At 33.5% G+C, this 16,581-nt stretch overlaps 1 protein-coding gene across 9 annotated transcripts in view; it reads left to right on the top strand.

The window, feature by feature from the left end:
* The window catches only part of ADAM2 (ADAM metallopeptidase domain 2), a 137,011-nt gene that overhangs the window by 98,568 nt on the left and 21,862 nt on the right, over positions 1–16,581 (top strand). For all 9 annotated transcript variants that reach the window (XR_007151574.1, XM_047856111.1, XM_047856118.1 and 6 more), the window contains one exon: positions 2,020–2,125. Coding sequence is in view for 8 of the 9 variants with exons in the window: in XM_047856111.1 (XP_047712067.1) it covers positions 2,020–2,125 (106 nt within the window). In the remaining variant the exon portion in view is untranslated. The remainder of the gene's footprint in view (positions 1–2,019; positions 2,126–16,581) is intronic.

Below are 16,581 nucleotides of genomic sequence, written 5' to 3'. Positions count from 1 at the left end.
CCAACTCTCAGTGTTATTGTTCTGGGTTTTGTATTCCTTCATGATTGGGGATTGCCATGTCTGGTGTGATGTCTCTCTCTGCCTCTCCTACTGGATTCTATGAGAGTTTTCTCCTTTGTCCAATGTGTAAGAGTTGCTTAGTTAGTTTTTAGTTTTTTGAGATGAAATTTTTCCATATCTAGCTGCAGATTTGGTATGTCTATGGGAGGAAGTGACTTCAGAATCTTTTTGTGTTGCCATCCTGAAATGGAAACTCTATCTCTATTAGCATTTTAAAGATGTTACTTTATTGTCATATTGTTTCCATATTTTCTAAAGAAAATCTGTCAAATTGTGTCTCTTTTCTCTTTAAGCCATCAAGATTTTCTTTGTTTTTTAGCAGTCTTCATGTCATATGTTTGGGTGTATTTGTGTATGTGTGTGTTTAATTCTTCTTAGTGTTCTGTGAGTTTCTAGGAACACTGGTGTAAATCCTGTATTATCATATGGATTTTCTTAAAATTTCAAATTATATTCAATAACCTCTCCATAATTATTTCAGTTTATTTTTGATATTTTTCTTCTTGGATGCTTATATCTTTGTAATTTATACAATGTATCATGTTCTCTTAACTATTTTCATATAGGTAGATATCTTTATATTTTTTCTTGAATGAAAAGACACATTTCTAGTTAAATTTTTTCATTGTCTTTAATTTTTGCCTTTTGAAGCCCTGCTTTCAGTCTAAAATGCTTATTTTTTTACACAGATACTACTATTATCCATCTTTTTCTTCTGTTAAGTGTATGAAATGAGGAACTAATCACTTTAATTAAATCAGAAAGTGATATGTATTAAGTTTTTGTTAGAGATTAAATAACATTCACTCTATCTAGTTTACTGTTGTTTTTATGGCCATAACTCTTTAGGGTTTTCAACTGAGAATTGGTATATTTACTGAGACTCCTTCCCTTGGCAACTATGTAACCACAACACAGAAACTGCAGAAAAATCCACACTGCTTTATGGAAGTCTTCTTATATTTTAATCTCCTGCTCTTCACACATTTAGAAGCAGGAACGATTCTTGAGGCAGGGAATAAAGTATATGTTGAGACCTCTTGAGTCTCTGATTTTGTCACTATAACTATGAAGATCCTTCAACCTTGGCCTATTTTTATGTCCACCAAATGGCCTGCTTCCCTAGCTAAGCAATAATTTTGACTTCTCACCCATAACCAGGTTTAAAATGACCTCTGGGATAAAATAAACTGCTTATTTCCAGTTTACTAGAGCCTGTGGGAGTTTCAGCTGAGATCCAGATTTGTACCTGTGGATCCTCTTTTGGTGTGCCATTTTCTTCAGCACCATAATGCAGTGGTTAAATCTTCCCATCAAAGATTTTTGATTTCATCCTTCAACTACAATAGAACTAATGGACACTATAATAAATAAGATCCATTGGTTGGATTTTATGAGAATTGAACACATTGTGTGCATGGATTGGATAGTAAATGTAAAAACTGAGACTCTACGATTTCTTTCTAAGAAAAATATGAAAATATTTTTCTAAGAAAAATATGAAAATATTTTTCTAAGAAAAATATGAAAATATTTTTCTAAGAAAAATATGAAAATATTTTTCTAAGAAAAATATGAAAATATTTTTCTAAGAAAAATATGAAAAAATAAGATATTTGTTAGTGGTTTGCCTTGAAATGATATTTATATAAGTTAGGTTATTGACCAATAAGTCAACTTTTAAAGTTTCTTATACATTTATAGATATCTAGACTTATTAAAAATTAGAAGATAAACTGCACACCATGGTTAATTTTAAGATATCTTTTTGGCAAGAGTGTTTTCAATTTTTAAATATTTCATTGAAATTATTTTGTGTGATCTTAAATCTAGTTTTTTTTCAATATGTGTTATGAGTGTATTTTGTATATTTTAAACCATATCAGAATTTTAAATATACTCATAAATTATTTTAAATTAACATAAGCTCTATATGACTAAACACATATTTTTTTCCAGGTGCAGATTTTGGTCCTGAAGAGTGTTATGTTCACCTTAATTCTAAGACCGATCAATCTGGGAACTGTGGTTCAGGTCCTTCAGGATACATACAGTGTAAAACTAAGTATGCTTTAAGAAATCTGTCTGAGAAACTCTATTGCCTTAAATTAGAAAATCCAAACATATAATTAAGCTTATGAGTCATCAAAATATTACCTGCCCATGAAGTTAGACTATATTCAGTCAGTCATAAATGTCTTTAATACAGAATATCTTCACTACTTTTTCTCATACATCCCATTATCCCTTTTATTGTCCCACAGAGTGTTTACTTTACATATATAGATACATTGATAACATTAGTTAGAAGGACTGGTCATTTCTATTTTGCACGTTGTCATTTTAACTTTACAAAGTATGAGCATTCTTACAGTGATGAAAAGAAAATGTGTGAATTTTTACTATCCGGTAAGTAAAGGACTGTGTTTAAGACCATGTGCTCTACAGCCATGCACCTTGGTGTCAAATCCTAATACCACTGGCTTACCTTCTTGTGTGAACCTGGGTATGTGCTTCATTTTTCTGATATGCCAAATATGAATAGTATTTCCACTAACACCATTGGGTTACCGTTACTATATATATTAGAATCAGAATGTTACTGCTCTTAAAATATTTTATTTTGATATGATTTCAAATTTGGTTTGGTAGTAAAAGTAAAAATTCTGTAAAACATTTCTAGTTTGCATGAATCATACAAAGCCTCCCCATATACCTTCACCCAGGTTTACCAATTATTTACTTTTGACCATTTGCTTTATCCTTCTATTTTTTTTAACTCTCTTCTCTCCTCTCTTCAAAATGATTTTCCTAAACCATTTGAAAGAATATTGAAAACTATGCTTCTTTACCCATAAAAAAAATCATGTGTGTTTCCTGGGAATAAAGATATTTTCTTACATAGCTATAGTGTAGCTATAAAGCCATGTTTCATATTAGAACTTCTGGGGCCCTTAGGTGGCTCAGCAAGTTAAACGTCTGACTCTTGATTTTGGCTCAGGTCATGAACTCACAGTTTGTGAGTTCGAGCCCCAGCCAGCATCAGGCTCTGTGCTGACAGTGCAGAGTCGGTTTAGGATTATCTCTCTCTCCCTCTCCCCCTCCCCCACTCACTCTGTCTCTGTCTCTCTCAAAATAACTAAATAAACTTAAAAAAAAACCTTCTTTAATTGTCTTAGGGAAGTATTTATATCTATTTTGTCTTTTTCAGGAACAAATCCAGAATCATATATTTGTTTGTATTTAGTCATAATGTATTTTTCATCTTTAATCTAGATATTTTCTTTGTTTTAATTTTTTTCTTTTCTGCAGTTTTTTTTTTTTAATGCTACAGACTAATTGTTTTAAAGATGTCCTTCAATTTGGCTTTGGTGGATATTTTTCATAGATTCATTTTATACGTTTTGGCATGCTTACTACTGAAGTGATATGTATGCCCTAGTATAATTTTTAAAAAGTACATGGAATTTTTTCTCAGTCTTGTCTATTTTAGGTCAAATTATATTGAGAACATGGACATATTCTGTTCCTCTTCAAACTTTACTTCACTAGGCTTAAAATTCATTGATGATTTCTAATTCCATTATTTACTCTGCCTATAAGCTAGAAATGTACAGTAGGGAGAAGTATTCCCTTCCCTATTTATTTATTTGTTTGTTTGTTTGTTTATATATGTGTTTATTTACATTGGTTCAGACTCAGCAATTGTTATTTTATTCAATAGTATAGAATACTTTACTGTTATTACTTATTGTGGTTCTTTTTCACATTGTCTCAGTTTTGGCCACTGAGAGTCTCTTTTAATTGGCCACAGTGTTTGATAGGACTCTAAGAACTTCCAGATTTTGGGGGCGCAGCTCAGTTGGTTAAGTGTCTGACTCTTGGTTTCAGTACAGGTCATGATCTTATGATTTCCTGAGTTCGAGCCCCATGTCGGCTCTGTGCTGATAATGCTGAGCTTGCTTGGGATTCTCTGTCTCCCTCTCTCTGCCCCTCCTCCACTCATGCTGTTTCTGTCTCTCTCAAAGTCAATAATAAATAAACTAAAAAAAAAAGAACTTTCACATTTTTCTAGCACAAAATATTCTAGGAACAATATTCTAGGAAAAGCATACTGTTATGCTTTTCCTGCCCTTAATCTGTATTCAGCTATTTATCCAAGTAGCCTATATTCCTTTTAGTAGAGAATAATATTAAAAAAAATAAATATCTGGGCAACAGATGTGCTTATTTCCACTATTTTTTATTACCTCTGCACCTTCTCAGTCAACAGACCTAGAACATACATGTAATATATGCACATACATGTATCATACAATTATTTATTTGCTCCTTTATATCTCTGCATTTAAAACATGAACTTACAGTGATTATTTCTGATTATACACCATAAAGTACATTTTAGTACATTTCTCATATGTTCAAACTCAAATATGCAGAAGTTATTTGTTAAAAATCATGTATAAAAATTGCATTTACTGACTAAAGAAAACCTTCTAGTGATTATGATTGTATTTTCCTTTAATCATTGATCATTTTTATATTAGCTGCTATACAGTGCTTCTCTGTTAATTGTGATATTTGAATCATATTGATATTGATATCTAGGGATTTATTTGCTCCTTGGCTATGTCTTATTTCTTTTGGCACGTATACATTTTTTTTTTACTTTATATTGGATACTAGGAATAATACATAATGGAAATTTTTCATTCATTTCTGCTTCCTGAAAGCAATAGAGTTTTGTTGTGGAAGAGATTTAACATAGCTGAACTCACACTATAAACAATACCCTTCTGTGAGTTGTAGTTGAAATACTGTTTATTTCTTTATACCTCTTAAGATGCTTTATGCCTCTTATTTCTTATGCCTCTTAAGATGCTTTTTATGAACTCCCTGGAGTCTTCACTGTACGTGCTGAGTTCAGTGGTCAGACAAGATTTATGGTGAAGTTTATGCACACTTCAGTGCTGAGCTCCTTTTAATTTCTGGGCACCTAATTGACACGAGGCGCATTTTTAGTTCTGCCATCTGATTATATAAGCTAAGAGATGTTGGATGTATCCCAATTCACAATATCTCTTGATATAGTTCCCGTTGTTAAAGCTCAATTATCATACAATTGTTCCCTTTCGGGTTACATTCCAGGGCCTTTCTCTCTCTCTCTCCCTCTCTTTCTCCCTTTCTTTCTCTCTCCCTCTCTCCCTGTGTGTGTGTGTGTGTGTGTGTGTGTGTGTGTGTGTTTCAATTAGAATTCTACCCTTACTGGAATCCTTAGTTTATTACATGCAGCAATCAGTGAAACTATCCACTACGAGAAACGGTGGGACATCTTGGTTCCAGAGTTTGAGAGAGTTTTTATAGAATTTGGGTTTGTTTTAAGTGATTTTCAATTGGGTTTGAGGAAGTGGATCTTTCTTCTGAATTTGATGCTTTCAAAAAGTAAAGGTATGATTGAGTATCTCAATAAATCTTACATATGAAGAAGAAAGATTGGAGAGAAGTTAAGCTGTAATTGACAATGAAGCAACAGCCACTCATATTAGCTGGATGAGACAGATGTTTGATCATTTTGTTGTTTGGAAAATGTTTAGGTTTTGTCTCTCTATGTTCATTCATAATTTATGGAACAGGTCTGTCTTTTCTTGATGCATCATGACCACAGAGTGACTTGGCTTAAAGTTGATATTCCTAAAATTGCTTATATTCAACAGTTAAGCAGAAGATCTAGCTGTAAGTGCAAGTCAGTTTGCATTAACTCGAACACTTTTCTGTTAATATCTTCACCTGAAAGTCAGAGGATGCTTTTCTCTTTTTCATTTCCCTTTTTTGCCCAAAGGCAGACAAAGATAGGCCATAGAAAATTGCTCCAAGTTACCTATATTTTTGTCATTGCTAAGATTTTACCGATTAGGAAGTTATTTAGAGAATGTGGTATAAAGTTGGGCTCATGTTAGTCTCCCCTGCCACTTTTGCTGCAAGATAATTTGTTGAATTCTCTGATGTATCAGGGGCTGTATGGTAGCATTTAGACCCCCAAAAAGACTCATAAGCCAAATAAAAATTTTATGGCATAATATTTGCTATAAATATATGCTCACATTGATACAGCAGACATAATTTTCAGGATATCCGTTTTGTTAAAATACTGCATATACCTTAAATAACGTACATAGTGATAACTACGGTATATAATTCATTTACTTTTGTTATTTTTAAAAAATGTTCACTTATTTTTGAGAGAGAGAGAGAAACAGAGATAGAGCATGCATGCAAGTGGGGGAGGGGCAGAGAGGAGGACAGAGGGTCCCAGGTGGGCTCTGTACTGACAGCAGAGAGCCTGATGTGTGGCTTGAACTCAAGATGACCTGGGGGATCACCTCTTGAGTTGAAGTCTGACGCTCACCTGACTGAGCCACCCAGGCGCCCTACTTTTGTTAATTAATCTAACTTTAGCTTTTGAATTCTTGAGTATTAAAATGTTTTCATTTAAATTCAAGTTAGTTAACATACATTATAATATTAGTTTCAGGTGATTCAGTACTTACATACAACACTCGGTGCTCAACACAAGTGTACTCCAAAATCCCCATCACCTATTTAACCCATCCCCCATCCACCTCCATCCTGGTAACCATCAGTTTGTTCTCTATAGTTAAGAGTCTGTTTCTTGGTTTTCCTCTTTCTTTTTTTGCCCTATATTTTTTTTGTTTCCTAATTTGCACATATGAGTGAAATCATGTGGTATTTGCCTTTCTCTGACTAACTGATTTCACTTAGCATAATAATCTCTAGCTCCATCCATGTCATTAAAAATGGCAAGATTTCATTCTTTTTATGGCTGAGTAATATTCCATTGTGTATTGATGTCCACATATTCCTTATCCATTCATCAATCGATGGACACTTGGGCTGTTTCCATAATTTGGCTACTTTGGATAATGCTGATGTCAACATTGAGGTGTATGTATCCCTTTGAATCAGTCTTTCTGTATTCTTTGGGTAAATACCTAGTAGTGTGATTGTTATATCATAGGGTAGTTCTATTTTTAACTTTTTGAGGAACTTCCATACTGTTCTCCAGAGTGGCTGCACCAGTTTGCGTTCCAACCAGCAGTGCAAATGGATCCCCTTTTTTCCACATCCTTGCCAACACCTGTTGTTTCTTGTGTTGTTGATCTGAGCCATTCTGACAGATGTGAGATGATATCCATTGTAGTTTTGATGTCCTTGATGATGACTGATGTTGAGCATTTTTTCATGTGTCTATTGGCCATCTGTATGTCTTCCTTGCAAAAATGTTTATTCATGTCTTCTGCCATTTTTTAACTGCACTGACAGCACAGAGCCTGACATGGGGCTCAATCTCACAAACCATGAGAACATGACCTGAGCCAAAATCAAGAATAAGATATTCAAATGACTAAGCTATGCAGGTGCCCCTCTGTTCAGTTCTATTGATCTGTGTGTGTGTGTGTGTGTGTGTGTGTGTGTGCCGGTACCATGCTGTCTTGATCACTACAGCTTTGTAATGTAACTGGAAGTCTGGAATTGTGATGCTCCCAGATTTTCTTCTCTTTTTCAAGATTGCTCTGGCTACTCAGGGTCTTTTCTGGTTCCCTACAAACTTTAGGATTGTTTGTTCTAGGTCTGTGAAAAATGATGTTGACACTTTGCTAGGGATTGCATTATATATGTAGATTACTTTGGATAGTATAGGCATTTTAACAATATTCTTCTAATCCCAGGAGCATGGAATGTTTTCCATTTCTTTGTATCATGTTCAATTTATTTCATAAGTATTCAATAGTTTTCAGATGACAGATCTTTTACCTCTTTGGTTAGGTTTATTACTAGGGATCTTATGGTTTTTGTGCAATTGTAAATTGGATTGATTCCTTGATTTCTCTTTCTGCTGTATAGGAATGCAACCGACTGCTGTACATTGATTTTCCTGTAATTTTTTGGTGGGGTCTTTTGGGTTTTCTGAGTATCATGTCATCTGCAAACAGTGGAAGTTTGACTTGTTCCTTGCTGACTTGGATGCCTTTTATTTCTTTTTGTTGTCTGATTGCTGAGGCTAGGTGTCTTGACACTATGTTAAATAACAATGGTGAAAGCTGGCATTTCTGTCTTGTCCCTGACCATAGAGGAAAAGCTGTCAGGTTTTCCCCATTGAAGATGTATATGGTTTTGATTATGTTGAGGTATACTCCCTCTAAAGCTACTTTACTGAGGGATTTTATCATGAATGGATGTTGTTGTACTTTGTCAAATCCTTTTTAAGCACGATTGAAAAGGCCATATGGCTCTTTGAAATCTTTTTTTAAAGTTTATTTATTTTGAGAAAGAGAGAGGCTGAGCAGGGGAAAGCTTGAGAGAGCACATGAGAGAAAATCCCAACTAAGCTCTGCACTGCTACCATGGAGCCGATCCTGGGGCTCGAATTCACAAACCATGAGATATGACCTGAGTCAAAATCAAGAGTAAGACACTTTACTACAGCCACCCAGACACCCCAAATCTTAGTTTTAAAATAACTCAAAGGTAAATAGGCATTATATTCATGCTTAGTAAATTTTTGGGAGTGTAGATAAACTGATACATGTGTTCAAAAACAGTGTTTTGTTCTCATTTTTAGTTTCATATCTAAAAGTATGTAGTTCTAGGCTCTTTGCTACAATGCATTATCCATGTGCAAGAGAAAACTACCCTTTTAAACAGTAGTTACATGTATGTGAAATGAGATTAATAATACTTTCCCTTTCTACCTTATGTGACTTTTTATAGAATTTAAATTTCATGTTAAACACTTGAAAACATTACTGTTTTACCCTTATAAAGTTAAACACTTGAAATACTACGGTTTTACCTTTGTAAAATTTTGCCTGAAGTCCATGTGTAAATGTAGCATACTAAAGATAGAGTATATATAAATTCCTTTTGATTATTTTTTTAATGTTCACTTTGCTTGGTTTTATTTGATTTTTAAATGTATGTGGATTATAATAATTGAATGTACTTTAAATGCAAAATTTCATTAATATTTCCATCATGAAAAAATGTTTTCTTTAATCTATACCCCATACAACCTCATCTCAATGATGATAGATAAATGTAGTCTATTAAAAAATTTCATATAAATGGAATGCTACAGTATGCATTTTTTGTGTTATACTTAATATTCCGACACAGTTTTCAGATTCAAATAGATCAATCTTCTATTAGATTTTATTTTTATTGCTAAGTAATTTTGATTTTCACTGAAAATTACTATATATATGTTAATTAATATGATTAGTTTATTCATTCCTTATTGATGGTCAGTTATATGGTATGTATTTTAGCTATTATGAATAAAACTGCTATAAACATTTAAGGTCAGGTCTTTATAGTGTAATATTTTTTCATTTATGTTTGGTAGATACATACATAGTATCATTACTGAGTCCTATAATAAGTTCACATTAACCTTTTTAAGAAATTGCTGATTGTTTTCTAAAGTGGCTGTGTAAATGTACATCTACATTAATAGAATTCAAGAGTTCTAGTTTCTCCACAATATGTTACTACTTGGTATTACCATTCTTTTTTATTTTAGCCATCTAGCTGTAACATGTTTTAATTTACATTTATTTACATTTACACTTATCTAACTTTTGAACATTTTCCCAAGTCCTCTTGTCAATGTGTATCTCTTCCTGTGTGGAGAATTTATTAATTTTTTTTCCATTGTATTTGGAATAGGTTAGTCTTCCTACTATTGAGTTTTATCTTTATATCTTTTTATTCTGAACTAATTGTGGATTCACAAGAAGTAGCAAAAATATATAGAGAGAAAACAAAGGCCCCATGTACCCTTTAGGCGGTTTCCCCAAGAGGTAACATTTTATATGATTTATATCAAATGTATTTTATCTGTAGTACAATATCAAAACCAGGAAATTGATACTGGTAAATAGACCTTACCCCCCAGATTTCCATCAGTTTTACATGAGTGTGTGTCAGGTGCGTGTGTGTGTGTGTGTGTGTGTGGTGAATTGCCATCTTAACAATATTGAGTTTTCAGTTGATAAATATATAGGATTTCTCAATTTATTTGTTTCATTTTTCTCAACCAGATTTATTAGTTTTTTTGTGTTCATGTTGCATTTATTTTGGTAAATATATTCTTAAACATTCTACTTTTGAAACTTGTGAATAGTTTTCTTAATTTCATGTTCACATTGTTCATTGCTGATATATAATAATATTGAAAATGCAAACAAAATTTTTATATTGATCTTTTATATTGTGTGACCTTCCTAAATTCATTTTTTTTGTATCTGAGTTTCTTAGCATTTCCATGTCCAGGATCATTTTATTTTGAATTGTTTATTCTTTTTTAATTAGGATGCTTTTTAATTTGTTTCTTTTGCTTGAAAATGTTGCAGTATAAGTGGAGAAAGAAGAGACTTTTGCTTATTCCCAAATTTATTAGAAAAATTAAGCATTAAGTTTATTATTAACTGTAAGGGTTTTTTTTTGGGGGGGGGTGCCTTTTACCAAACTAGGAAAGTGCTCCTGTATTCTTACTTTCTAGAGAGTTTTAAATCTTGAATGGTGGACTAGCACCTGGGTTGCTTAGTTGGTTGAGCATCTGACTCTTGATTTCAACTCAGGTCATGATCTCAGGGTTGTGGGGTCGAGCCCTGCATCAGCTCCATGCTCAACATGGAGCCTGCTTAAGATTTTCCCTCTTTCCCCTCTGCCCTTCTCCCCCATTCATACTCTCTCTCTCTCTCTGAAAAACAAACACCCTCCCTTCCCACCGCCCCCTGCCCCCACCACCGCCTGCCTGCAAAATCCAGAAAATCTTGGGTGGTGGCTGCACTTTTTTCAAATGCTTCTCATCCATCTATTGATATGTCTCTGTGTTCTGTCCATTATTCTATTGATATTGTATATTACATCAATCGACTTTCAGATGTTAAACCAACTTCGGGTAATGTTTTTGTTATTTACTCTGACAATATCTGGCTTTTAAAATATGCTTTTTTAATTTATTTATTTTCTGATGCTCTTCTTTTCTTTAGGTAGATCCAATTTTCTGACCCATATCATTTTCCTTATGCCTGAAGAATTTTTTTTAAACATTTCTTGCAAAACAGGTCTGGGGGCAAAAAACACTATCACTTTTTGTTTGTCTCAGAAAGTCTTTATTTCTCCTTACTTTTGAAGAATAATTCACTGGACACAGAATTCCAAGTTAGATTTTTTTTTCTTTCAACCCTTAAAACTTCCCTCCACTCTCTTCTTCTTTCATTGTTTTTACGGTAAAGGAATGTTGTATTTCTTATCTTTGTTCTTCTGTAAGTAAGGTATGTGCCCATCCTAGTTGCCTGCAAGATTTTCTCATTGACTTTGGTTTCTTTAGGTGCATGCAACATATTTGTGTGTGTTCTCTGAGTTTCTTGCATTTGTGATTTAATGTCAGTAGTTTTGGAAAGATCTTGGCTGTTATTTTCTTAAATTTTTTCCCTTCATTTTCCTTCTCCTTCTGCAATTTTATTATGAATACGTTACAGTTTTTGATATTGTTCCATAGTTCTTGGATTTTTTTCTGTTATTTTTTATTATTGAGTTTTCATTTAGGAAGTTTCTATTGACCTATCATTGACTTCATTGAGTATTTTGCTGTTTTGACTGAGTTTTAATGATGAGCCCTTGGGAGCCATTCTTAATTTCTGTTACTTTTTTTTTTTATTTTGCGATTATCTTCTTTTCATTCTTATAGCTTATTCTGACAATTTCCGTATCTCTGCTGACATTTTCTCTCTGGTAAAACATAATGAACTACTGATGTATTATACAAAATGGATGAACCTTGCAAATTATAATAATTAAAATACACGAGACAAAAATCCTTATGATTTCCCCTATATAAATTTTCCAGAAAAGGTAAATCCATGGAGACAAAAATCAGGTCACTGGTTACTTGGGGATGGACTCATCAGTAAAAATTGATTCTGAATGCCCACAAAGGAAAATGGACTCCACAGGATTTTGGTGATATTTGCACATAAATATATCCTTAAAATTATTTGATTCATTTTAATCTAAGTAACTTTTTTATCTTAATGAAACTGTGGGAAATTTTGCATGAGAGTTCCTACTCCATGCCTCACTTCCATCCTGAAGCTATACCAACAGGAATGCTTTAGGCAACAAGCTTCAAGCCTTGTGGGCCCTCAGGTCCCCACCACCGAGCTGGGCGGGGCCAGCAGGGAGAACTCTGAGGGGTTTGGGAGGGGCACTCAGGAGACTGCCTGACGCTGCCCTCACCCCCACCCCCCGCGCTCCCCTCCCAGAAGAGGCTAGAAGACAACATGAAGGCCTAGGGACACTTGGGGGCTGCCCAGTCTCTGTTCCAGGTCAGGGAAATGCTGACCAAGTGGAGTTTTCTAACGAAAACAGATGCCCCCCCAAAAAAGAAAAAAAAGAGTTTGGAAGTCATTTCTCTTGTCGTAACAACAACAAACTAAACAAGTAAACAAACTGAAATCCATGACTTTTCTTTGACCCATCAGAGAACTGAGGTTGCAGAAAAAACCATCTACATGAATCCCAATAGTTTATTTTTGCTTTTGTTTCCCTTGGCTCAGGAGACATATCTAGTAAGAAGTCTTCATGGGCAATGTCAAAGAGGTTACTGCCTGTGTTCTCTAGCATTTTGATGTTTCTTGTCTCACATTTAGGTCTTTCATCCATTTTGAATTTATTTTTATGTATGGTATAGAATGTGGTCCAGTTTCATTCTTTTGCATATTGTTGTTCAGTTTACCCAACACTATTTGTTGAAGTGAAGAGACTGTCTTTTTTCCCATGGGATATTCTTTCCTGCTTCTGTGTGTGTGTGTGTGTGTGTGTGTGTGTGCGTGTTCTATTTAGCTGTATTGATCTAAGTGATCTATGTGTGTATTTTTGTGCCAGTACCATACTGTCTTGATCACTACAGCTTTGTAATATAACTTGAAGTTTGGAATTGGATGCCTCCAGCTTTTCTTTTCTTTTTTGAGGTTTCTCTGGCTATTCAGCATCTTTTGTGGTCCACACAAATTTTAGGATTGTTTGTTCTAGCTCTGTGAAAAATGATGTTGATACTTTGCTAGGGATTGTATTAAATGTGTTGATTGCTTTGGGTAGTATAGACATTTTAATAATATTTGTTCTTCTAACAAATATTATTTTTTCCATTTCTTTGTGTCCTTTTCAATTTCTTTCATAAGTATTCCATAGATTATTTCCCTCTTTGGTTAGGTTTATTCCTAGGTATCTTATGGTTTTTGGTGCAATTGTAAATAGGATTGATTCCTTAATTTCCTTTCTGCTGCTTTATTATTGGTGTGTAGAAATGCAACCGATTTCTGTACATTGGTTTTGTATCCTACTACTTTACTGAATTTGTGTATCAGTTCTAGCAGAGTTTTGATGGATGGAGTCTTTTGGGTTTTTCATGTAGAGTATCGTGTCATCTGCAAATAGTGAAAGTTTGGCTTCTTCCTTTTCAGTTTGGATGCCTTTTATTTCTTTTTGTTGTCTGATTGCTGTGGCTAAGACTTCCAATACTATGTTAAATAACAATGGTGTGAGTGGACATCCCTGTGTTGTTCCATAGAGGAAAAAAGCTCTCAGGTTTTCCCCATTGGGAAGATATTAACTGGGTTTTTCACAAATGGCCTTGATTATGTTGAGGTATATTCCCTCTAACCTTACTTTGTTGAGGGTTTTTATCATGAATGGATGTTGTACAGATCCTTTTTCTGCATATATTGAAATGATCAGATGCTTCTTATCCTTTCTTTTATTAATGTAGTGTTTCATTTTGGTCAATTTGCAAATATTGAGCCACCTTTGCAACACAGGAATAAATCCCACTTGTTAATGTTGATTTTTAAAAAATGTATTGTTGGATTCAGTTTGTATTTTATTGAGAATTTTGCATCAATTTTGACCAAGGATATTGGCCTATAATTTTCTGTTTTAGTGATGCCTTATTCTGGTTTTGATATCAGGGTAATCCTGACCTCATAGAATGAATTTGGAAGTTTTCCTTCCTTTTCTATTTTCTGGAATAGTTTGAGAAGAGTAGACATTAAGTCTTCTTTAAACGCTTTTTTTAGAATTTGCTTCTGAAACCATTTGGCCTTGAACTTTTGTTTTTTTGGGAGGGTTTTGATTACTGATTCCATTTCTTTGCAGGTTATCAGTCTATTCAAGTTTACTATTCCTCCATATATGTTTAATATCGTAAGAAGGTTTCCAAGTATTTTGTGGAGTGAGTGGATCATTTTACATTTCCATCAACAGTGTAAAACCTCACCAACATTTGGTATTGTAATAACTTTTTATATGCTTGTAGGGTTTTGTTTGTTTGTTTGTCTGTTTTCTTTTGGTCATTCTTAAAAGGTAAAACCATTCTGGTTTCACTTTGAATTTATGTACTAATTAATGAAATGATCAGTCTTTCATGTGATTATTAGCCTTTTTCATACCTTCTTTGGTAAATTGTCTTGGCAAATCTGTAGCCTATTTTCAAATTGTGGTTTGTTATTATTAAATTGAAAAAATAGTTTACATATTCAGAATATAATCTTTATCAGATGTATGAAATGTAAATATTTTCCCCAAATCTATCCCTTTTCTTTCCTTAATGGCATCTTTCAAAGAGCAGAAGACTTTAATTTCGATGAAGCCCAATTTATTCATTTATTTTTTTACAGATTATGGTTTTGGTATAGTATCTGAGAAATCTGTGCTCCATTGCCATAATAGTGGTGAAAGCAGAAGTGTTTGTTTTGTTCCTGATTAAAGAGTGGTAGCATTCAATCTTTGGACTTTAACCATGATGTTACTAGTTGGTTATTCATACAGCTGTTATCTGTTTGAGGAAGTTCCTTTCTATTCCCACTTTGACTAGATATGTTTATCATGGATCAGTGATTAAATAGCATTTATTAAATGCTATTTCTGTGTCTTTTGAAATAATTATGTGTTCCCTTCCCCTTTATTCTGTGACTTGGCTCTTAGGTATTAACCCAATGATACATTCCTGGGTAAATCCCACTTAGTCATGGTGTATAATCATTTTATGTAATTCTAGATTTGGTTTGCTAATATTTTGTTAAGAATTTTTGTGTCCATATTTATTGTATTGTGGTGTCTTGTCTTTGCTTTGATGTCAGAATACTACTTGCCCATAAAATAAGTTAGAAAATGTTTTATTTTTCTCACTTTCTGTAAATGTTTGTGTAGAATTAGTAATATTTTTCATGTATTTTATAGAATTTATCACTAGAGTCATGTGGCCTTAGGCTTTTCTTTGTAATTAGGGAGCACATTTAGATTCAAGGTAAATTTAGTTTCCACTGCTGTTACTTCTTATCAATCATTCTCAGATCTCTCTAGCACATGCATGTAGCCTCTCTGTCAGCTAAGGATGTGATATAAGGATAGTTTATCATTACCCTTAATGGAGCTATTACTTCCAGTATTGTGTCTTTGATTTTTATCTTATCTGTCACTAACCCCAACTGGGATTTCAATCTCAGACTCATAGTGCTGCTGGTTTTACATTCTTTCCCTACCAAATTTGCTACTTTATTCAAAGTGTTAATGGGTGAAGTTTTTTGTCCTCTTCACCATATCTAGAACCATTTTGCTGACATTTAATTTAATAGTTTTCATGGCCAGCTCTGACTCTGGTAAAATAACAGCATCAACTGATCTGAGAGGGCATAGGAGCAGATTCAGTAAAGAAGACCACAGTTCCCACTACTCTTGATTTTATGGCAGCTTTTCATAAATAACTTCTCACTTTTTTGTTTGTTTTGGTAAGTTTTATAGCCCTGAAATGGTTGTTTTGACAAATTTGCCCAGTTTTATGCTTGTTTGGGGAATAGATGATTTAACTATATCTTCTCTTTCTCATAGCCCCCTCATGTACATTTATCTGTACAATTTTCTTTATTCTGTGTCTAACTTATTACAAAATCTAGCACTGATCCATGATAAATACTCTCACATAACTAGGAATAAAAAGAGACTTCCTCATCTGATAAAGCTATCTGCATTTTGTAGTTTTGCAAGCTTCCAAGATCAATTCCCTTTAGTGTGAAGAACTTGGTGTACATTTTCTTTAGTCCAAGACTGCTGATGATGAATGTTCTCAATTATTGTCTGAAAATACCATATTTCATTTTGAAAGGTATTTTCTCTGCACATAAAATAGGAAGACAGTAGATAGTTTGTTTTTTTTTTGGAATTTGTCATTCAATAATCTTCTGGTTTCCATTGTTTCTGTTGGAAAGTCAGTCTTAAATTGTATTATTACGCTTTTGCTTTTCATGCTTTTTAATATTCTGATTACCTTTATCACTTTTTTTGTGGTTTACAGCACTATCTTCATGATGTATCTTAGTAGTTTTATTTTAATATTTATTGTATATAACGCTTCTTGGATGTGGGATTCAATGTTTTGTC

The sequence above is a fragment of the Prionailurus viverrinus genome, chromosome B1 (genome assembly GCF_022837055.1).
Source record: "Prionailurus viverrinus isolate Anna chromosome B1, UM_Priviv_1.0, whole genome shotgun sequence".
In the NCBI taxonomy this organism is placed as follows: Eukaryota; Metazoa; Chordata; class Mammalia; order Carnivora; family Felidae; genus Prionailurus; species Prionailurus viverrinus.
The sequence above is the reverse complement of the archived record's forward strand: the minus strand, read 5'-3'. Positions and strand labels throughout refer to the sequence as shown.